This window comes from Alligator sinensis, unplaced genomic scaffold (assembly GCF_000455745.1).
Source record: "Alligator sinensis unplaced genomic scaffold, ASM45574v1 scaffold985_1, whole genome shotgun sequence".
NCBI classification, from domain to species: Eukaryota; Metazoa; Chordata; order Crocodylia; family Alligatoridae; genus Alligator; species Alligator sinensis.
This window is the reverse complement of record NW_005842993.1, coordinates 286,199-306,612: the sequence shown is the minus strand read 5'-3', so window position 1 is coordinate 306,612 and position 20,414 is coordinate 286,199. Positions and strand designations below refer to the sequence as shown.

Genomic DNA, 20,414 nt, shown 5'->3' with positions numbered 1-20,414 from the left:
TTTGAATTCAGGTGCATTATGGCAAAAAATGACCTCTCTAAGGTATGATTTTTGTAATGAAAAAACAACCAAAGTGTATCTCTTCCCAGGATTACTTTTTTCAAATCTTCCAATTCTAGTGGGCTGCATCACTTATGAATTTGTAGAAGAGTTGCTCATTGACTTGTTTGCAGCAGCAGAGCAAGAATATCTCTGACCAGCTCCTCATTGTGTTTGATTAAAAATAGATATTAAAAAAGAAGATACCATATGCCCCATAGGCAGCGGGTATGGGGAAAAGTCTGAATATTGATTTCTGCTTCCAAAATAACATGAAAACCATGTTTGAAAAATTAAGTATTTGTTTTCTGGACAGCTAGGAACAGAAGACTTATGTTAGATATATATTGGTTAAGCTGTGGTCCTAATGAACTAAAGACTTCTATTTAGAGATACTGACATATTTTGAAATCCTGTCTGCTCTAGAAAGATTGTAGAAAAGGGGCATACTGGCCCCAGATTTTCAATGGTATCCCAATGGAAATTAGACACCTAAATACTTCTGATGATCTGGGTCTTAGGGCATTTATACACATACTCCAGGAGTGTGTGTGGTTGGGGGGGTGGGGGGGGTGCTTTAATTGTAGTGGCTCTGAGAGCTACTCTAATTAAAGTGCCCAGAGTGTCTCTTGTATTAGCATCCCTGTGCTTCACAATGGTCTGGGGGGCACTTTATTTAAAGCTTGTTGAATGAGCTTTAGATAAAGTGCTCCTGCCGCCATTTTGAAGCATGGGGATGCTGATACACAAGATGCGGGACGCTGCTGGAGTCCAGTAATTGCCACACTCCAGCACACTCAATTAATTGAATCTGCTCTGATACACTTGATTTATAGCATGTTGGGGAAGCCTCCCTGCTCATGTATAGGCACCCTAAGATGTTACATTTTTTTGCAGCTGGAACATTTTATTCTGTTTGGTATAGTGAATTCCTGATCCTAAACTTCGGTCCTATAATATCAAGACTTTGTCTTTAATTTTGTTTCAAGGGAGAAATCAGTACTGAATTCTGTAGGCAAAGCCCAATAGTTAAGTTAAAATTTTCAAGTAAGCCAGAGCTCAATCATTCATGCCTGTGTGGCTGTATCACCGGGTAAGTATCTTCTCTTCCAGACTCATCAATCAGGGGCTTCGGATACTCCCCAAAACCATGGCAGGCATCCTATGCACAAGCCTCAAGCTTGGAGGCCTTGGGGTTCAGATACCTCCTAGTCTCAGTTGCTCTACGCCAAGAGACCTAGGAGCAAGACATGAGGAAAGCACAACCTCAGTCCCCCATTACCACATAATTGTGTAGTTGAGTTTCCTGCACTGGGGAAATTCTCAGTGTCAGCCTGTCTGGAGTGTGATGGACAGTTGTCACCCTGGGAAAACCACCTGCTTGATTGTGGTATTTTCCTTGCCAGTTGGATGATGAGATGCTCCAATCTGGAACCAAGACTAATTATGTCAGTGGAGTTTCATATTTAGCAGAATAAGTTAGTTGTGCAAAAATGCGTTAGTTGGCAAATATAATTAATGGCACACAGTGCTCCAGCAGGTTCCATTGTGTTTGAAGCCTGGAAAAATATTGGCTAAAGCTAGGTGAGGCTTGTAGAGCAATATATATTTAATCTTTCTTTAGTGTTCTCTCACTGCTCCTTCCCTCTCCCCCAGTCTAGCTGTAATTTCAGTTTTCTGTGCCGCATCCTACTCTCTGACTTCTCCATTTCTCTAGTCTTTCAAAAATCAAATCTGAATTCAGTAACCTTCAAATCAGAATTAGACTTTCAAATTCATGATGTTCAAATGGTCTTGAAATTATGCAAAATATTTGTCCTGTTTGTCCTCTGTGAATTCATTTTACTTGATTTGTAGAAAATCCTTCATTAGGTGATGATTAACTAGTTGTATCCTTTATACATCTATCTTGATCTTTTGTCCATTAGTTACACCGTTGGATCAGTACAAGAAAACAATGATCAAGTGTGGAAGTTCCAGCGATATTTCTTGGTTCAAGAGTACTGTAATCGTTTGACTATTCCATTTCCTTTTGTCATCTTTGCCTACATCTACATGGTGATGAAGAAATGTTTTAAATACTGCTGTAAAAAGGAAAGCAAAGAGCTCTCCATTTGTTGTAAGTAGAATTGTGTGTTATTTCTACTATCCCAAATAGTACATTTTTATGGCAAATGGATTGCAACCATAACAGGGTATGCTGCAATCCTATTTTAGTTTCACAAGCCAAGTAGGTTTGGACTAGGTTAACTTCTAGATGGTAGACTTTAGAAGGGAAACACTGCAGCACTGAGCAACTGTGATAAGGTAAGAAGCAACCTGGTTTTTAGCTGAGTTGATAGTAAACCATTTTGCTATTAGTCAGAGCAGTTAAGATGGATACAAAAAAATTAGTCCATGACTGTTTTTGTTTAACAAATTTCCTACAGCACACACAACCTAAGACCTTTGGGTTAGCATTTCTAACCTCTACTCACTAGGGGTGCACTGATATATTCTTGTTGGCTGTTGGATCAGCCCTGATAAAAAGAGAAATGACATTATAGCTATCAGATTTTTTTGGTCACTGTGGCCGATAATTAGGGCCACGTGCCCAGAGTATAGTCCAGTCCCTGAGCCCATAGCAGACTACAGGTTCCAGGGAGCAGTGGGAGGAGGCATTAGGGAGCGGTCACAGGGCACTGCGTTCATCGACAAAGGGCCACATACCAGCTTCTGCTGTTGCTGCTGCTGCCATGACAATGCTGCATGCAAATGCTGAACATTGGGGCTGCTATGGAGACATTGGGCTGTGCGTGGGTGGGGTACGGCACCGCATGAAAGATTTTGTTCTGCTGGGTGCTGGGCACTGGGCACCTTTGCAAATGCACCTTCTCCCTGGAAGCCATGGGAGCTCAAATGTGTGGGGCCTGCCAGTGCTGAGGCAGCGGTGTGCTCTGGAGCTCCAAATGCTCTCAGTGCTGCTGTCCAAGCGATGGTCCACCCTGCCCACCTGGGATGGCAGCACAGACTGCATGGGGAGCGGGACTGTGGATAGGAGCCATGGATGAGGAGGCGATGTGTGTAGGAATAAGGTTATCACCACCTTCCTCATTGAGGACCAGAGCAGACAGGAGGTGTGTGTTTGTGCATGATAAATGCAAAATAAATAAAAAATGGTTTATGTTAGTAGTTTAAAATGCCTTGCGCTATTACTAAATATCGGTTATTGTATTGGCATTGGCCAATATGGTTGGTTAATCACTGGCTATCAGTATTGACCAAGACAATCTTTATTGGTGCACTCCTACTACACATCTACCTAATATTTCCTTTGAATTTTCATCTGGACCTAGGACAGTGTTGCTCTAAATTGCTTAGGTTTTTTTGCTTAGTTAAACAGTTCCTTCTTTCCCCCCCAAAGGTTACTGCAGGTGCAAAAATATGTCTGTGTGTCTGTTGTCCAAGAGGGTGTTGAGGCTTAGTTAGCTCATGTTTGTAGACACTTTGAAATCATCAAATTAATTCCATTGTTTAAAAGTTTGTATGGTACTTAGTAGATATGAGAGCCTTTCTTTTTCAGGGCACTGAGTGCATTCTACCAGATACTGTTAGTGCATGGGAATTGTTAGCTTATATCTATGTAGCATGGTCTGTATATGAAAAGCATCATTCATACTGTTGTAGTTGCTGTTAACATGTTGATTGATGGTGATCCTCTCATGGACTAAACCAGATAAGGCTTAGAACAGATTTGATAGTCTGAACAAGCATCCCTCAAACTAAGAATTCTCTCTTTTCAAAGGGAGAGACACATTTGGCCCTCCCTGACTTTTTCCATTTTTACCTTATAGCACTCCCCACACCCACAGTGATTTGTTGATTTGGGCACTTCAGATAGTATTGCAAGAGGGTGACAGACCTGTTTGATCTTGCATGTTTGAAATGCTTACATAGCTTACAATATAAATATAAGTGTAGGCACCCTGCTCCACCATTTGACACTATTTATCTTTGCCCTTCAATTATATTCCTTCAGCTAATGAGGTTTCAGAATGGATGCTACAGGGGCAGCCTATTATGAATAATAACTTCTCCAGAGACTTTCCTGCCCTGTCATGCTTGATTGGAAAAGAAAGCTCATACTCTTTTGTCCCACCCACCCCCTATAGGCCCTGCCAGTAAATGAACTCTGTCAGGAAACCTGTATACAAAAATCCAGGAGTGGTAAGGCCTCTAGCTATTTTCTTTTCATTTATTTTGTCAGTGAGCAGAGATATGAATTGCTTTAACAAGTTTTTTCCCCAACAAATTGAGTGTTGTTGCTTGAATTCTCTTAGCTTGTTTTCTAAGTGCCATTCATAACAAATGATAGAAGATGACTTCAGTTAATTGGCAAGCTTGTTCCTATACATCAGCAGCCTGACTTTCACCCTGCAGCATAGACTGAACCTGTTGTTAGTAAGACACACAGATCCTTAGTACTGTTTAAGTGAACTGGGTTGTCCCTGTTGGTTGTCCCACATTTTACGTTCTCTGCCAAAGTTGTGCTGGTGTTAGAAGTGACAGGGTACTACTTCTTCCTTGTACATTAAAAACCATCCTACCATAGCAACTCTATTAGTGTTGGAGATGCTAATGGCCCAGATGCTTAAATGAATGCTTCAGTAAACATATGGAATGTTTATTGAACACAGAAATGAGGTACCAAAAACATGCCAGGTGATGATAGAAGAACCCTTGAGATAAGGAAAAAAATTGGGTATATTTAAAAAAATACAGAATTTAAAATAAAATTGAGGTGTTCATCAGGCCTGTGCAAAGCAGCTAGTATTGGCTTTGGATTCAGCCAATTCGGGGGACAGTGATTTGATTCAGTGATTTGAATCACTGTCCTGAATTGATTTGGCCTAATCGTATTCAGAGATTCATCTCCTGCTGAATTGGTCAAATCTCCAATCCAACAGCTTCTATCCCCCGCCCGCTCTCCCAGCCCCATCAGTGACTGCCCTGCTGAGCCTCAGAGTCCTGGCTCTTAAAAAAAAAAAAAAAAAAAGGGGGGGAAAAAAAGCCCCGCACTCACTGGTTCCTGATAGGCTGGGGAGGGGGGAGGTGATCCCCACTGCCCCACGCTGAGTGGGGGGGCTCTTCCACAAGCCTCCATTCCCTGCCCTCTCTCCCAGCCCTGACAATAGCTGCCCTGCCTGACCCAGCTCCTGGTTTTTAAAAAGGAAAAAGAAAAAGCCTCACACTCACTGGATGCTGCAGCAGCCATTGGGGCCCCTGGCAGCTCGTGGCAGAGCCCCCCAACATGCCACACAGGGCAGTGGGGATCACCCTCTGCCTGGCAGCAGTTGGTGAGTGTGGGGCTATTTTTTTTTTAAAGAGCCAGGACACTGGGGCCGGATGGGGCTGCAATTGATAGGTCTGGGAGAGCAGGTGGGGTTTGGGGGATGCTCGGGGGGCTGGGGGAGCAGGCAGAGGATGCTCCTGGTGGGGGTCCCCCCATGGTCCCCTGTCCCTTTCTCTACTCCTCCCTCCACTTACTGGCAAAGAGTCCAGGTCCAGCCCTGCAGTGGTGAGTGGGGACTGACTGAACCTCCGAAGCTCTCTGAATCTTTTCTGAATTGATTTGGAAAGCTTCAAATCAATTTGGACCCTTTTATTGGCCTACTGATTTGATTCAGATTCAGAGATTCAGCCACCAAATCAGGCCAAATCTCCTCTGAATCGAATCAACACCCAAGCTTTGCACAGCCCTAGTGTTAATGACTGTCTCAGTAATTGTGTGATTGCCTCTGGGACATCAGTGTGTGGTCTGATAAATCCCCTGTTAGAGGCCTGACTAGAAGAACACCCTTCCATTGTGACTTTCACCCTCAGTCTGTCCACGGTCCTGTAGTGGGCTTTGTCTAAGTTGGCAGGAATTACTATTTTTGCATATCTCTCCCACTGTTTCAGGCAGATGCTACAACTTTAGAGACAGCAGAAACTCAAAGGTCTGCCCCTTTCTCTTCTCTGTGCCTGTTGAGAGACTTTCCACTTCCCACCACTGTTATGAAACAAGCCAAATTATTTTAGAAGTGATGTGGTAAGATCAATGGGACTTAGACACCTAAAAACCTTTAGAGGATGTAGGACTCATACCTAAATATGTATAGACCTCCTCAGTAGTCAGTAAGGTTCTAAATGGTAACTAGGGCTTGCTTCCATAGACCTGTTGGCTGGATCAGCACAGAAAATCATGTGGCAACCTTGGGATTCTGGGAGACTGGAGTTCTGGTTGGATCAATTTGGATTAATTTTTCATAGATTCATGGATGTTAGGGTAGGAAGAGACCTCAAAAGATTATCGAGTCTGACCCCCTGCCTAGGCAGGAAAGAATGCTGGGGTCAGATTTCTTAACCTCAAATACTGTGTTTATGCTCATATGCATATATCATATTTGCATTAGAGCTGTAATCGTTTTGGAATGGGGATGCTAACGTTTTGTATTCAGAGAAATAAATCCCATTAGCCTATGGGAATGCAATCACCAACAGGTCTTTTCACATTGTAAAACTGTAGAGGCAAGTTTAAGTTAATCTAATGCTTTTCTGTATTTCTTAGGCTTAAAATATGAGGACAATGAGATTCTCTCGTGGGAAGCTGTCATGAAAGAAAATTACCTTGTCAAAATCAATACCAAAGCAAATGATTCATCAGAGGAGTACGTCTACTTATTTCTCTGCTTTACTTTTAAACTAAACTTCAGCAAACTATTTTTACAAAAAAAAGTTTAATGTATTTAGAAAAATCTAAGTGTTCATAAATTAAAAAATATAAAAGTGAGCTTGAAGTAGTTCACACACATTCCATGTTAAGTGAAATCTAAAGAGTTATCACATATTTTGGGTGGATACATAGTTGTTTGGACTTGCGGTTATGATATGTTGTTCATGTAGTATATGTTGCCTAGATTACATATATACATAAACATACCAAAAATATTTGCTACCTTGAATAACCTCCAGTCTTCATTTCTGTGTGTCCCTTTTCCTCATGTATCTAAAATGGATCTAATGATGCTTTCCTTCTCTGTAATGTTTGAGGTCTGCTGATGAAAAGTGAAAAGTAAGAGCTAAGTAGTGGCATATTGTTATTTTTATGTAGATGAATAGAGAATATCTAACATATAATTGAGAAATTATGTTGTCCATAAACATAAAGCCTAGTGGGAATCTTTACTTGGTTCCAGTCCACTAGTAGATAACACCTCCATTCTTTTTTATATTTGGACTTGAAGGGTGTTTATACACATGCTCTGGGAGGCGGGGCAGGGGTGGGTGCACTCTAATTAAAGTACCTGGAGCATCTCATATATCAGCATCCCCCCCCACTTAAAAATGGTGGCAGGGACACTTTAACTAAAGCTTGTTTGACATGTTGAATAGTTTTAACTCACAATGTCATCTGCAGTGGTCCCCCCACACCATTTTTAAGCATGGGGATGCTGATACACAAAACACTGGAGTCTGCTGGAGTGTGGTAATTACCATGTTCCAGCAGACTCGGTTAATTGAGCCTGCTTTGACACGTTGTAATTACAGTGTGTAGGAGCATCCTTGCTGCTCATGTATAGATGCCTGAAGGTCCTAACATTTCTTTTATTTTGAATAAATAAAATAAAACCTCAGCCTTTTTTTAGTATAACTAAGCCAGACTGCTTGAATGGAGAAAAGTAGAACTGGGTTTAAAAAGCAAAGTTACCAAAAGACTTAGGGTAAAGTAAAATGTCACTTTGTGGGCCTAAATAACATGTAGATATGCTCTGGAGACTTGAATGCTGGACCATTCCTTGTAGTCCTTCCCACCAGCTCAAGGAGCATAGGAAAAGCAGGGGAAGGAGCCAGGCTGAAAAAAATTTGGCCCTATATTTCTCCACCTATGGCAGATCATGCCACTTGGAGCGCAAGGGTGGGCAGTGCACTGTATTTTAGCCTTCCTGGACACTGGGGCAGATGCCGGGTGTCCAGCATGTGGAGTAGCTCACAGGGGTCTGGTGTTATGGCAGTCTGGTCGAGAATCATTGGATGAAGCACTATCCAGAAGTTTCTGCAGCACTTCTCTTGAAGCTGTCCCACTGGGCATCAGGAGCAGGAAATGTGCAGGGCCAGGAGAACAAATCAGAGGGTGTGTCTCAATGAGATGAATGCTGTTCTGGTTGGAGGGGGCTCTGAGTTCTACCTGAGCTATTGTACCTAGCACAGTAGAAACTTTCCTAGTGCTGTTTATTAATTCAATCCATTTCATCCAGTGGATACAAATGCAAGGTGGTTCAGCTGCAGAAGGAGGGCTGAAGAGGGTTCTTGGCAATATCCAGCCTGTGACCTCTTGGTTAGAGCAGTGTTCTGGGAAACAGAAGATACAAGTTCTGACCCTCACTGCATGTAGAACCTGGGTCTCCTGCTCCCTAGGCAAGTGCCCTAGCTGCTAGTTTATTGGACTAAAATGTGGGAGGGCTGTCCTTCTCCAATTTACTCTTACCAGCTATGTCTAGAGGGCTGGTTTATTTTGTTGTAGGATGGAACAGAATGCAAAGCTGTGCAGAAGTACCAAAAGCAGCAGTTAGATGTTATGTATGTGCCAATTAGGTGTCTAAAGTGAAATAGGATTTAGCCCTTAGGGCCCAGTTTGGAAAAGCTGTATGAAACTTCATTGAAAATACTACTGAACTTAAGAGCAATTCTCAAAGATATAAAAGGTGTTTTTCATTTCCAGCTTAATTATTGAAAAGCTGATAAGTCTTAGTGGAAAGGTTTCTTATTTCTAGGGCATGACACTGCCCTGCTGTGAACATTTCCTTCCTAACAGGCATAAGCTGAAAATTAACCTGCTTAACATCAAGTAGCCAGCTAGTCTCAAAGGGCATCTATACACGTGCTCAAGGGTACGGTGGGGGGTGCTTCAATTAGAGCAGTTCTGAGACCTGCTCTAATTAAACTGCTCACAGCATCATGTGTATTCAGTGTCCTGCACTTCAAAATGGCAGCAGGGACACTTTAACTAAAGCTCATCGAACAAGCTTTAGTTAAAGCGCCCCTGCCACCATTTTGAAACACAGGGATGCTGAATACACATGACACAGAGGCTCTTGGAGCACACTAATTAACACACTGCAACAGACTCACAGCAAACTTGATTAATCCATCACGCACATAGTTGCCCAAATGAACTTCATATCCAAAAGAGCCATGCTGGTGATACTGACAGCAGCCTGGATACTTAAACTTCTCTTAATTGTAATAAAAATTCTATGCAGGTATAATTATTGCCACATTCTGGAAAGTCTAATGGGAATAGTTTGAACTCACAGAGTCATCTGCAATTATTTATAGTTCTTTCATTAACCAATGCACACCTAGAATACAGAAGAATTTTAGAATTCCCCAAGCCACAGTTGCTCTAGACCTGATTTTAGACAAGTACTTCAAATAGGCATCCTATTTTACAGAAAATGAATGGACTATTGCAGAGTTTTACAATGTATCTACTGGATACTGTCAACAACTGATAATTTAATTTTTAGCCCCACAATTTTCACTTTGGTGTATGTTGTCTTTCCACAGGATGGAACATCGATTTAGACAACTGGATGCAAAGGTACTTTGTTTTTCATGTAGTCCAAGAGCTGATAGTATATATTTAATTTGTACAGCTTTACTTATCATCTGAGCTCAAATTTTCTTAGGACACCTTTTTTCAAGGCATAATCATAGATTGAGGTAAGTTAGAGGCACTGTTATCTTGTTGGGGTTACCAAGTAGAGTGGATGACTACACGAGTTGCAAGTTAGAGACAGTGGATGAAAGCTGCAAGCTGCAGAACTACAAGCCTACTATGTAATGAAGATCCTCTGAACCTCATTAGGGGATGGAGAATGCAGTGACTAGAAGGGGCAGACCAAAATGAGATATAAACTAAGCTCTGAGTCAGAAAGCTAGTCTGGCCCAGGCAAAGGCACTGAGAGGAGCTCTCTTTATAGAGCTAAGAAGGTGTGCAGTAGCTGTAAGCAGGCCCAGAAGGGCTGTGGAGACTGGAGGAGAGTGAGAAAAACAGTGGCAAACCTGGTTTGGTTATGTTTTGGTTTGGATTCTGAGCAAAGAAACTGCAAAGTATCCCTTATAAATCACAATAGGAGGCTGCTAAAGGGACCAAGCCTGAGCTGGGGCCGAGCCTGAGCCTGAGTTGGGCCACAGAGTGGTAACTCAGTGATAAACAGGGCAGAGAAAGATACCTAAAATGTCACTCTAGGAAACTGAGCACTGCCTCCCAAATTTATTTCAAGTAAGATCAGGTGTTGCAGGTGAGTACAGGGTACCACCCCGGGAAACCGGAGTATCAAACAGACTTGTGTTGGGGTCCAGAGCCACTTTTACAGGCAGAGGACTATTATAGAACTGATTTCAATGGGAATGGTAGGAGTGCTAGCTGACAAAGAAAATAAATTGACAGTAATGTGTGGGCCTCTGATGAGGTTACAGCATACCTGAGAGAGGCAACTGTAACACACTGCAGTCCTCTTGTAGTGTCTCCTTTTATATGGACTGTCTTCAAGTAAGATGTTCCCTAAAAGACATTCAAAATCGATCTAAGTTGCTCTGTTTTCTGTTAGTGGCATAGTTTAGAGCTGCATAGAAGTCACACCTGTTGCTTAATTGCTGGTAAACCTTCCAGAGTAGGAGACAAATAGCTGAAGGCTCTTTGTGGAACAATATGTTTTTTATCTTGTTATAAATACATGTCGAAAGAAGATGTTCCATGCAACAATATTCGCCCTTGTCTGGATAGTTATTTCCATCAAGTTCCCCTATTACATCAAGTAAGATTCTGATATCCTTTTGTCACTTTACCCTGGGAGAACACCCATTGACTTCTTGGGGATCAAGATTAGACAGTAATAGTACAGGCATTGGAAACTGGTGCTAGAATTTGATGTGTAAAGGTAACATTGAAGCAAAAGAAGTATTGAAGGAAACAGCTGTCTATTAAACCTGTTTTTATAGGAGACTGGTTCAACAGTACTCTATTGAATTGTAATCTACTATCCCATTGTAAGTAATTTGAGTAATTTGGAGCCAGTTGCTTTTATGAATCCTGCTTGTTTAAAAATGTAAATGATGTATATGTTAGTTCTCACTGCATTAATTGCACTGATGGAAATTGTAATTGCTACAGATCTTTCATGTATGTTCTGTGTGGGGCAATGTTTGGAGAGGCTCTTTTGTTACTCATGATAATTTCCCTGTGAAAAGAAGTATAAAAACTGCATCATTTGTCACTGCAACTGTGTGTCTAGTGAATATACATAACAGTAGGTTATTGCTCATTCATTAACAGCTGGCATTCTGAAGGCAACCAAGGAAGCATAAATTCCACTTGAGTATGCTCTGTGAGGATGCGTTCTAGAATATGTTACATCATTTCTAATTTGCTTCATAATTCTTTTTGCCCATTATTAAAGCTTCAAGAATGTCCTGGAAAAAAAAGTTAGAATGAGTTTAAATTAATAGAAGCCTGTTGTTTTTTAGCTCAGTGATCTGAAGGGTCTTCTGAAAGAGATCACCACCAAAATCAAGTGACAACAACCTGAATCTAGATGAAGCCCACTTCAGCAGTGTAAGCTTGCTTTTAACTTATATGCGACTACATTCAGTAATCAATCTCTCTGGTGTTAATGTATCCAGTGAAGAGGAAGTGTTCCATTTGGCACAGGTTATCACATTTTCTAGGGGAGCACTTCAAGACTCAGATTTTCATTCTCACTTGTTTTCTGTAGATTAAATGAGAGTATCTCCCATGACCATCTATACTTTCTGGATGTAATTTTAAAAAATTGTGTTAGCTGCAGTCAAAGTGATCTTATTTTAGCCCTTGGTTTGCATAAAAGCGATGAAGTACACCCACTTATTTATCTATGTGTGTACTAGTGGCCTCAAACTGAGAACAGGACTCCATTGTGCTTGATGCTGTGTGTTCCCAAGGGATCTTATGGATCCAGAATGTGTATGGTAGCTAAAGGAGTTTAAGTCCCTGTCTTGAGTGATATAAAAGAGAAGTAGAACAATACCCAAGCTAGCAAACACTGGCTGCTACTTTAGCAGAAAAAGCAGAGCAAGAAATATGACTATATCAAAATAAGGATAATCTGGGAGGATTATGGAAAACTATATTTAGGTTTTTTTGTCCTCTTTTTCAGAATTTGGAGACATCCTCCTTGTACAGAATAATTTCTGTACAAATTGCATAGATTCTGTTCTGCACTTGCTCGTCTCATGGGAATTATTTTGTATCCACATCTTGAAGATGTAAATGACTACACATGATTCAATACAGCAACATGCATTAGGGTAAAAAACACACTTAGAAAAGAGCTTAGGCCCAAATTTTCATAAGTATTGAGGTACCTATATGTCTTTCAGCACCTGGGTCTGTTTTTTTCTAGTCTTTGCCCATGACCTTAGATAAAATAAATTCCATGTAATTATAGTTTTAAAGGTAAATATCTGAACTGCTATCTGATGTGGACTGACTTAAAGGTCTCATAGTTTGGGGATTAATCTGGTTCCTATTAAATAAAGCATAATGGAAGTCATGAATGTCAGGATCTCAACTGTTTTAATTTGGAGACTGCTAAATCAATGGTTTAAAATACTGGGCCCATCTGAAGACACCAAGTCTATATTTATGCTGATAGGCTAAAGCAAACCTCAAGGTTGACTGCAAGCTTTACCTGCCAACCATTGACACTGTAAATCCCTTAGTTCAGCCACATTGGGCATCTAACCAGACCCTGGTAGTTCTGCCAACCTTCTGATTATGAGGTCAGTCTAGCTCACCTCTCTATGCCGTGCTTGGATCTCACCTGGGCATGAAAGCCTTCAGCTCACTAAACCCATCTCTGAAAATGCTACAATTTCCCATTTATTTCTAGTCCTTGTGCACGTCGTTTTTTCTGTATTACCTATACACAGAGGAAAGCCAGAAGGAAAGACTGGTTGTCCACAGACCAGTTCCTAGCAGGTCTCTGTTTTGAGTATAAGCAGCACAGTGTGGCCAGCGTTGGTGTGGGCTAAATGAGGTGATAGATGACTTGAGCTGGTTGAGGGTGACCTCAGAATCAATCCTGACTGTCAATATAGACCTACCCTTATTGCTGACATCTGTTTTGTGGTTTCTTTGCCCAGTTTTTCTTTCATGTGAGCTGTCCAGGTTCTGAAGTTGAACTTCTGCAGTGTAACCAAGAAATAACAATGAACAGGAAGGCTACTGTTCCACAGCAAGCAGCAGACCTTTGCCAAGGAAGACAACAATTTGTTCAGTCAGAACAGCAGTGTCTGTATACACACTGCATACTAGTAGCACAGGGGCAAATAATTGCACAAAGTGCAGACCACTACAGAATCAGGCCTATAACCCTGAAAAAAAATGCATGTAGACGATGAGGAATTGATGTCCCCTAGACATGTCAGATCAACCATTGTTCCTGCTTACCATGATAGAAAACAATATAAGTTTCTGAGTAAACATTGAGGGGGAGGGAGGAGGATTATTATTATTAAACAGGAGGGCAAGAATAGACCCAGCAGCAAGATACTTTTATGTACTTCATTAAGGATTAAACTTTTGTGTTCCAGACAGATAGCCATTAGAATGAAAACAACATGTGAAATGTGATTGCATCTGGGAGAGCTGTTCAACAACTATTTATTTTATTTTCATTTTGCAGGTACTGAATTACTCCTTGGAGAAGTATTAAAGAGGAATGGATCCAACAACAAACGGAGGTGCCTAATAATGAGTTGGCATGATTCTTGGTGCTTTAAAAATCTCTTTTCTATCTATGCTTCTGAAAGATTTAGGCCTCAGTTTTTTATTCACACTGTTGTCTTACACGAAAGCAGCAAGGAATTGAGGGATATTTCTCTTCCTGATGCTTCACACTGCTTTGTGTATGCATCTGTCTTGTGACACCTTGTAAGTTCTCTCTTCCTGTGACACCACCTTGTGGTGGTGTGGATGTTCTTGTAGACACTTTTTGACAAATAAGTGACTTCTAATGTAGGAGGCTTGATGGTCCTTGCTCTTTCAGTTCTATATTTGTCTCATTTATTGCCTGTTTTCCAGGTCCTTAAGGTCTATTGTTAGCAGCTGCTTCTAGGGAACATCCCTAATTTTGCCTTCTCTTGCTACGGCCAAAGCCCATTTACCTTTGAATCTTATGAGCACATAACTTGACAGTAATATCAGCTAGGCACCATTGTTGCTTTTCTTAGTGAGAATCTTCAATGATCCTTCCTTTCCCATGCCTTGTTTGCTACTCACATAGTGTATTTACAAACAATGACCACATTTTCAACACTGGCATATAAGAATGCAAGATTTTGTCTCAACATCTCTAATGGGAAGCATGCCTTATTTCCTGGATTCCTAGATAATGATAGTGATTTCTGAACAGGTTATGAGGCTGCATATTGTAGTCCAGTTCCTGACTATCTATACCAAAACACTGAAGAGATTAAGTGAAAGGGCAAGTTATTTCTAAAGAGCTCAGGTAGAAGTGCTGCTTTTAGCTTCAATGATATTTTAAATGCCCAGGATGTTGAAATTGGTTCTAAAATGTTCACATTTTTGTAATTTTTTTTCTGTTCTGAATCTTTAACGTGTAAGAAAGTTTATCACTCTTTAAACTTTAATCCTTATTAGATCAGGCAGTTGAATGCAGCAGTTAAGTTAGCTTAATAGAAAAGACGATGCAATTAGATATCACATAAAAGGGCATTAGGTCTTTGGGAAGCACATTTGTGTTCTCCAATCCAATCCAGGCCTGTTTCCACTAGCTAAAATACAGAAATTAATCTGACCATAACTTTGAACCAAAGCAAATAGCTCAGACTTCTAAGTGGTTATTTCAGTCTCTGGGCTTGGTCAGAAATGCTGGCGTTGAAACAATGAAAAGCAGTGTGTATTAAAAGGCGTGCCTTTGAAAAAAAAATCAGTCCTTTGATAAATTGTGTTGTATGCTTTCCTTATTTTACTAGCTTGTGTTTTATTTGGAACAAATGCTTTTGCTTTGACTCTCAATAGCAGGAAAATTATTAAAAGAACACTAGTCCAGGTTCAAAAGCTGGACTCTTGTTGAAAATAATGGAGACTGATTAGCATGGTGTTCATTTATTATCCTAAACATCATTGCAATACAGAAAATCATCTTGAAGTTAGTATTAGACTGTTGCTGACCATTGTATGAGATGTGTACATATCTGGCCATCATAATACAATAGTATTTTTCTGTAAGCTTCCAAACTGTGCTGCTGATCATATAGATACACTATTGTTGTTTGTTCCTGTATTAGTGATATAAGTCTGCCAAGCTGTAGCAAATTCCCAGATTTGCAAGTCAGCTTCCCACAGAAGAGATATCTATGATACTGGAGACTGCTTATGTTCTAAGTATAATCTGCTTTATTTATATTTCACTAGTCCTGCCTGAAGCAAAATGATCAAACAGCATGCAGAGCAGAAGCAAGTTACGTCCCAGTAATTGGCATATTTCACAATGCATTATCATGTGGATATCCTGAATCTTTGACTGGAGACATTTTTGCTTTTGCTGTAGTCTTCCACTGAGGGGATAAATGGCAGTGAGCCCATCCCCACTTCTCAGTTTGCTCTCAGCTATGGAGTTCTGAAGGTCACTGACTGAGGAATAGGGGAAAAAGGGTATGAGGACAATATATCTCTAAGAACTCCAGTTATTGGTTAATAATTTCCTTTTCTATATTGAGTTGTTATCCACACATACATTCTTACATGTGGGAGATTCCAAACCTATGCCCACAAATACTTGGAGGTTGAGTCCAAGTCCTACAGGCAAGCAGAAATTGGACTACTGCTCAACCCAAAGGCAGTTTCCCTACTTGAGGCCTCCCCCATATTGTAGTACTTAGTAAAGGTAAGGATTGAGGTCCATGTTGTTGCTCATAGATGTCCCCTTTAGGAATTCCACATTAAGAAGTAATGGATGTAGATTGCATCCTGATGGAGTAGGCTCAAATTAAAGCAAGTGGCTTCACCTTGAAAGTCTCATATTGAAGTTAACACAACCTGAGATCCAACCTGACAGCCTTGGGGAGGAAATAACTGTGGCTTTAGATATTTCAGCTTTGGTTATTCATAAAAGCAGAGTTTTTTTTTCTTTCAATATTTGGTACTGTGCAAATGAAGGGCTAGGACCCTCTTGACTTTAAGGGTATGTGGAGAAACCTTGGTTCAAGAGGTATACAGCTTTGGAAAAAAGATGAGCAGGGTAATCTGCCTTCTCTTGTGGAATTCAGAGACTACTTTCAGCAAAAATTTAGGATGAGTTTGCAATACCACCTTGTCTGGATAGAAAGTAGTGTAATCTCCTACTCTCTTTATCTAAGTAACTGGCAACAAAATTATCATTTTCCTGTGGAGATGGAGGAAGGAATATGATGCTGTCAACTTGAAGAATGGTCACGTTAAAGATCCAAAGACCAAGTCTAAGTCTCACACTGAGAATGGCTCTTTAATATTGTGGGGAAGGGGAGAATTTGGCTACAATCTTGAGAAACCTGAGTGTATTAGGATGACAAAATATGGCCCAGTCTTTAGTATATGGATGTTGGTTGAAATCACTACCACATGGACCCTTATTGAGCTGAAGACAGGCCTACAGTCCTCAATTCCAGCATATAATCCAGGATAGATGTAACAAAGGATAGAGTTGCTGAATGACCTTATTGCAGGAGACTGCTATATAAAGGTAACAAGGTGGCATGATGGCATTGTTTATAGGAAAGAATATTATTGATAACTTAGGTGGTTGTAAAATGTTTGCCAGTGAATGACTCAGGGTCTCAGTGATTCCTTTTGGGGACAGTTGAATATTTTTTACAAGGTATATAGGAAGATCTTGGAAACCACCAGATTTATCAGCCAAAGGGATGAGCAGAGGAGAACAATGCCAGAAGAAGATTTCCTAATCTTTTCTTGCAGCAACAATGGAACTGGAGGGAAGGAACAACCCATGGCCTATGATGGAGGATGAGCTAAAGGACTCTTGAAGACAGGGCAAGTGCAATTTTGAGTTACCAGAATGGTGAGCATTTTTCTGGATTCTTCAGGACAAGACTATCATAAAGATGAAGGCTAAAGGAGATAATAATTGCTTAGTCCCATAAATATTTCCAAAATCCTCTGAAACAATTTAAAAGGCAAAAGATTAAAGATTAAACAAGGAGTTGCAAATGCTGATAACTGTATCAGTTAGGTAGGTTGTGTTACGGAAACTATGTGGTACCTGCCAGCACACTATGTACATTTGGATCTTGCTATGGTTTGAAGTCAGTCTGGTGACTGAGATAAGGGATATAGATAGCTGTGGAACTGATTATACTATGAACAAGATGCTTTAATTTCTGTTTCCATTATATGGGTTCACATAGTGGTTATACAAAGTCTATCAGAGTAGAAAATGAGGTTTGGTTTGATTTAGTAAGTTGAGACTGAACTAACAGGAGCACTTCGGGGGTTACCTGAGAAAGCAAGCATGACTTGGGCTGTTTGGGGGTTAATGTAGTACACTGAACTGAATGGTTAATGTAGTACACTGAAGTGGCTGACCTCAAGTTTATATCCTGACCTGTCTCTACAAATAAGATTTGGAACATGGTCTGCATATTGGAAATAATAGTGATTGAAGATTCAGCTGGTGTTGTGTGGAACGGGCTGTATTCGATCTGGATTCAGATTTGGCCTGAATTGGGGAAAGTGATTCAATTCGTTGATTTGGATCACTGTCCCAGTTTGATTTGGCTGAATCCAAATCTGAAGATTCGATTGTTGAGTCAGAGAATCAGCTTTCTGGCCATAGACACAGCTTTAACTGTTTTTTCTACATACCTCAAAGTACCAGGCACAGCTCATGAATGCTGTGATGCTGGGGCAGATGGAGCATCCCACAGGCGTGGGGGGGGGGGGGGGGGCGCCATATGTTTAGCAGCAAACCTGGAAGTGGATTGGAAATACTTCTGGACCACTTCTGGGTCTGCAATTGAGCATGCAGGGGCCCCTCCCACACCCCCCGGCTGGGCAATTGGCTGTGTGGGGACTCTGGGTGCCCCCCCAGACCCAGGAGGCACCAGTCGCCAAGCCAGGAGGGCATGGGGGAGCACCCCCATGCGCTCCTTGGTGGACTCAGAAGCAGACCAGAAGTGCTTCTGGTCCACTTCCAGGTCCACTGCAAAGCACGCTGGGGACCCCCCCATGCTCCCATGGGACGCTTCATCCACTCCAGCATCTCAGCATTCACGAGTCGCCTGGTACCTTGAGGTACATAGAAAAAAACATTTATAGCTGTGTCTATGTCTGAATCATCGAATCTTTCTGAATCTCCCCGAATTGATTCGGAGGGCTCCGATTTGATTCAGAGAGATTAAAGGGTCTCCTGATTTGATTTGGAATCAGAAATTAATCCACTGAAAGACCCCCCCATGCTCCCATGGGACGCTTCATCCACTCCAGCATCTCAGCATTCACGAGTCGCCTGGTACCTTGAGGTACATAGAAAAAAACATTTATAGCTGTGTCTATGTCTGAATCATCGAATCTTTCTGAATCTCCCCGAATTGATTCGGAGGGCTCCGATTTGATTCAGAGAGATTAAAGGGTCTCCTGATTTGATTTGGAATCAGAAATTAATCCACTGAAATGGGCTGAATCTCTGCCAAATCGAATCAGTGACTGAAGCTTCGCATAGTCCTAATGCTGAATGCCACTGTTTGGCATGAAAGTACTGCTGATTGTGGGATCTACTGATGTAGCATCTAAAAGTTTAAAGGAAGGGCATTACCTTGTGCAACAGCAGAGTTGTTTGTTAGTATTGTAGTGATGCAAAGAGCAAAATAAATCCAAGTGATATGTTCTTTTCTGGAAGGGTTCCTTTTAAATACGATACCACTTTTAGCAAGCATGGTGTGATTTCTTTTTCACTCTACCTTTATGCTATATGTTCTAAGTATGCTCAAAAGACCCTATACAAATACTATTTCCTCAAACTAGTGCTGTGTTCAGCTCAATGAAGAAGGCTGCTGAGTAGATTTTCTAGAGTAGGAGATGCACATTGCCTTTTTCAATATACCCTTTTCAGTATACCCTGTTTTATCTGATACCCAAATTGTCCTTATGTAGTGTAACAAGTCAATCACAATTTGTTATAGCATCATTACATTATAGGTCATTATTCTTCAGTGAAACATAAGATTTCAACATTTGTGTGTTCGTTAAGGGCTTAATCATATTCTTGCTAACTTCAATGGAAGTTGGGATGGGTCCTAAATGACTAGGATATGTTTATTTTGCAGAAATTGATTTTTTTCTCATTTGTCTTTGTATATAATACAGAATCTCTGTTATACATAATACTTGTAACATATTTCATGCTAGTTGTAATGATGCTATTTCCTTGTGTGCTGGATATATCTGTGGGCCATGTCTTAAAAAATCAAATTCACCTTTAAGAATTAAACCTGTGTGTACCAATAATTAAACAATGTGTTAACTCTCGTGTCTTGCCTTTATTTCAAGGTTGAGAAGAATAATAGAGAAAAGGGCTTTAGTCAAATAGGTTCTATCATCATTGCTAAGCTTCTGAAATGTTCTATATTCTTGACCTAATTTTACTGGCACAGGCAAGTTTTCCATTTTATCCCTAGCCAGCCTCTTACTTAATACTTTTCTCAATAGAATTACTACATTTAGAAACTGCAATATGGCTGAATAGGGCAAGAGGTGTTTTGGGGACAATTATATTGATCATCCAGTTTGAAAAGGAGCCCTTGCTGGGGGGGAGAAAGGAGGGAATCGGGGCAACTGCCTCAGGTCCCACACTTCGGGGGTCCTGTGGACAGTGTTGTACAGGCCCCGCTGAGGGCACCACGACTCTGTGCAGCCACTGCGAGCTGCTGGCTTTGCGCTCCAACCACTCATTCTCCCCCCCCCACACGCTGCTCCATGCTCTAGCTGCTCACCACCCCACCCAGGGCTCCGTGCTCCAGCCGCTCACCACCCTCCCCCCCCTCCCCTCCCCACTAGGGTTGGCTCTGCTTCCAGTGAGTGCAAAGTTACTTTGAGACATTTTGAGGATGACTTTTTTATAGAGCAGAGCTAAAATTTAATGCAACAGCATAAATAATTAAAGCTTCAAAAAAGTAACGTCAATGGCCAAAATCATATTTAAGGATGAATACTGAGCTTTAAAATTACCAGCCTGGAAAGACTAGACAGCTACTTGCAATTTGTGACATAACCCTGTTATATTGTAAAAGTCCTT

General features: G+C 41.0%; 1 protein-coding gene and 1 non-coding gene across 2 annotated transcripts in view; one reads left to right on the top strand and one right to left on the bottom strand.

Annotated features, from left to right (window-relative positions):
• TRPM8 (transient receptor potential cation channel subfamily M member 8) overlaps positions 1-13,915 on the top strand; it is a 119,640-nt gene extending 105,725 nt beyond the window's left edge. The window contains exons 21-25 of the mRNA XM_006036639.2: positions 1,968-2,158; positions 6,629-6,728; positions 9,628-9,661; positions 11,590-11,677; positions 13,788-13,915. Coding sequence (XP_006036701.2) covers positions 1,968-2,158; positions 6,629-6,728; positions 9,628-9,661; positions 11,590-11,640 — 376 coding nt within the window. The 3' untranslated portion in view covers positions 11,641-11,677; positions 13,788-13,915. The remainder of the gene's footprint in view (positions 1-1,967; positions 2,159-6,628; positions 6,729-9,627; positions 9,662-11,589; positions 11,678-13,787) is intronic.
• Positions 1,290-1,453, bottom strand: LOC112548191. The gene has a single exon (XR_003091995.1). It is a non-coding gene; the product is annotated as a U1 spliceosomal RNA (small nuclear RNA).
• Positions 13,916-20,414: the final 6,499 nt, after the last annotated feature.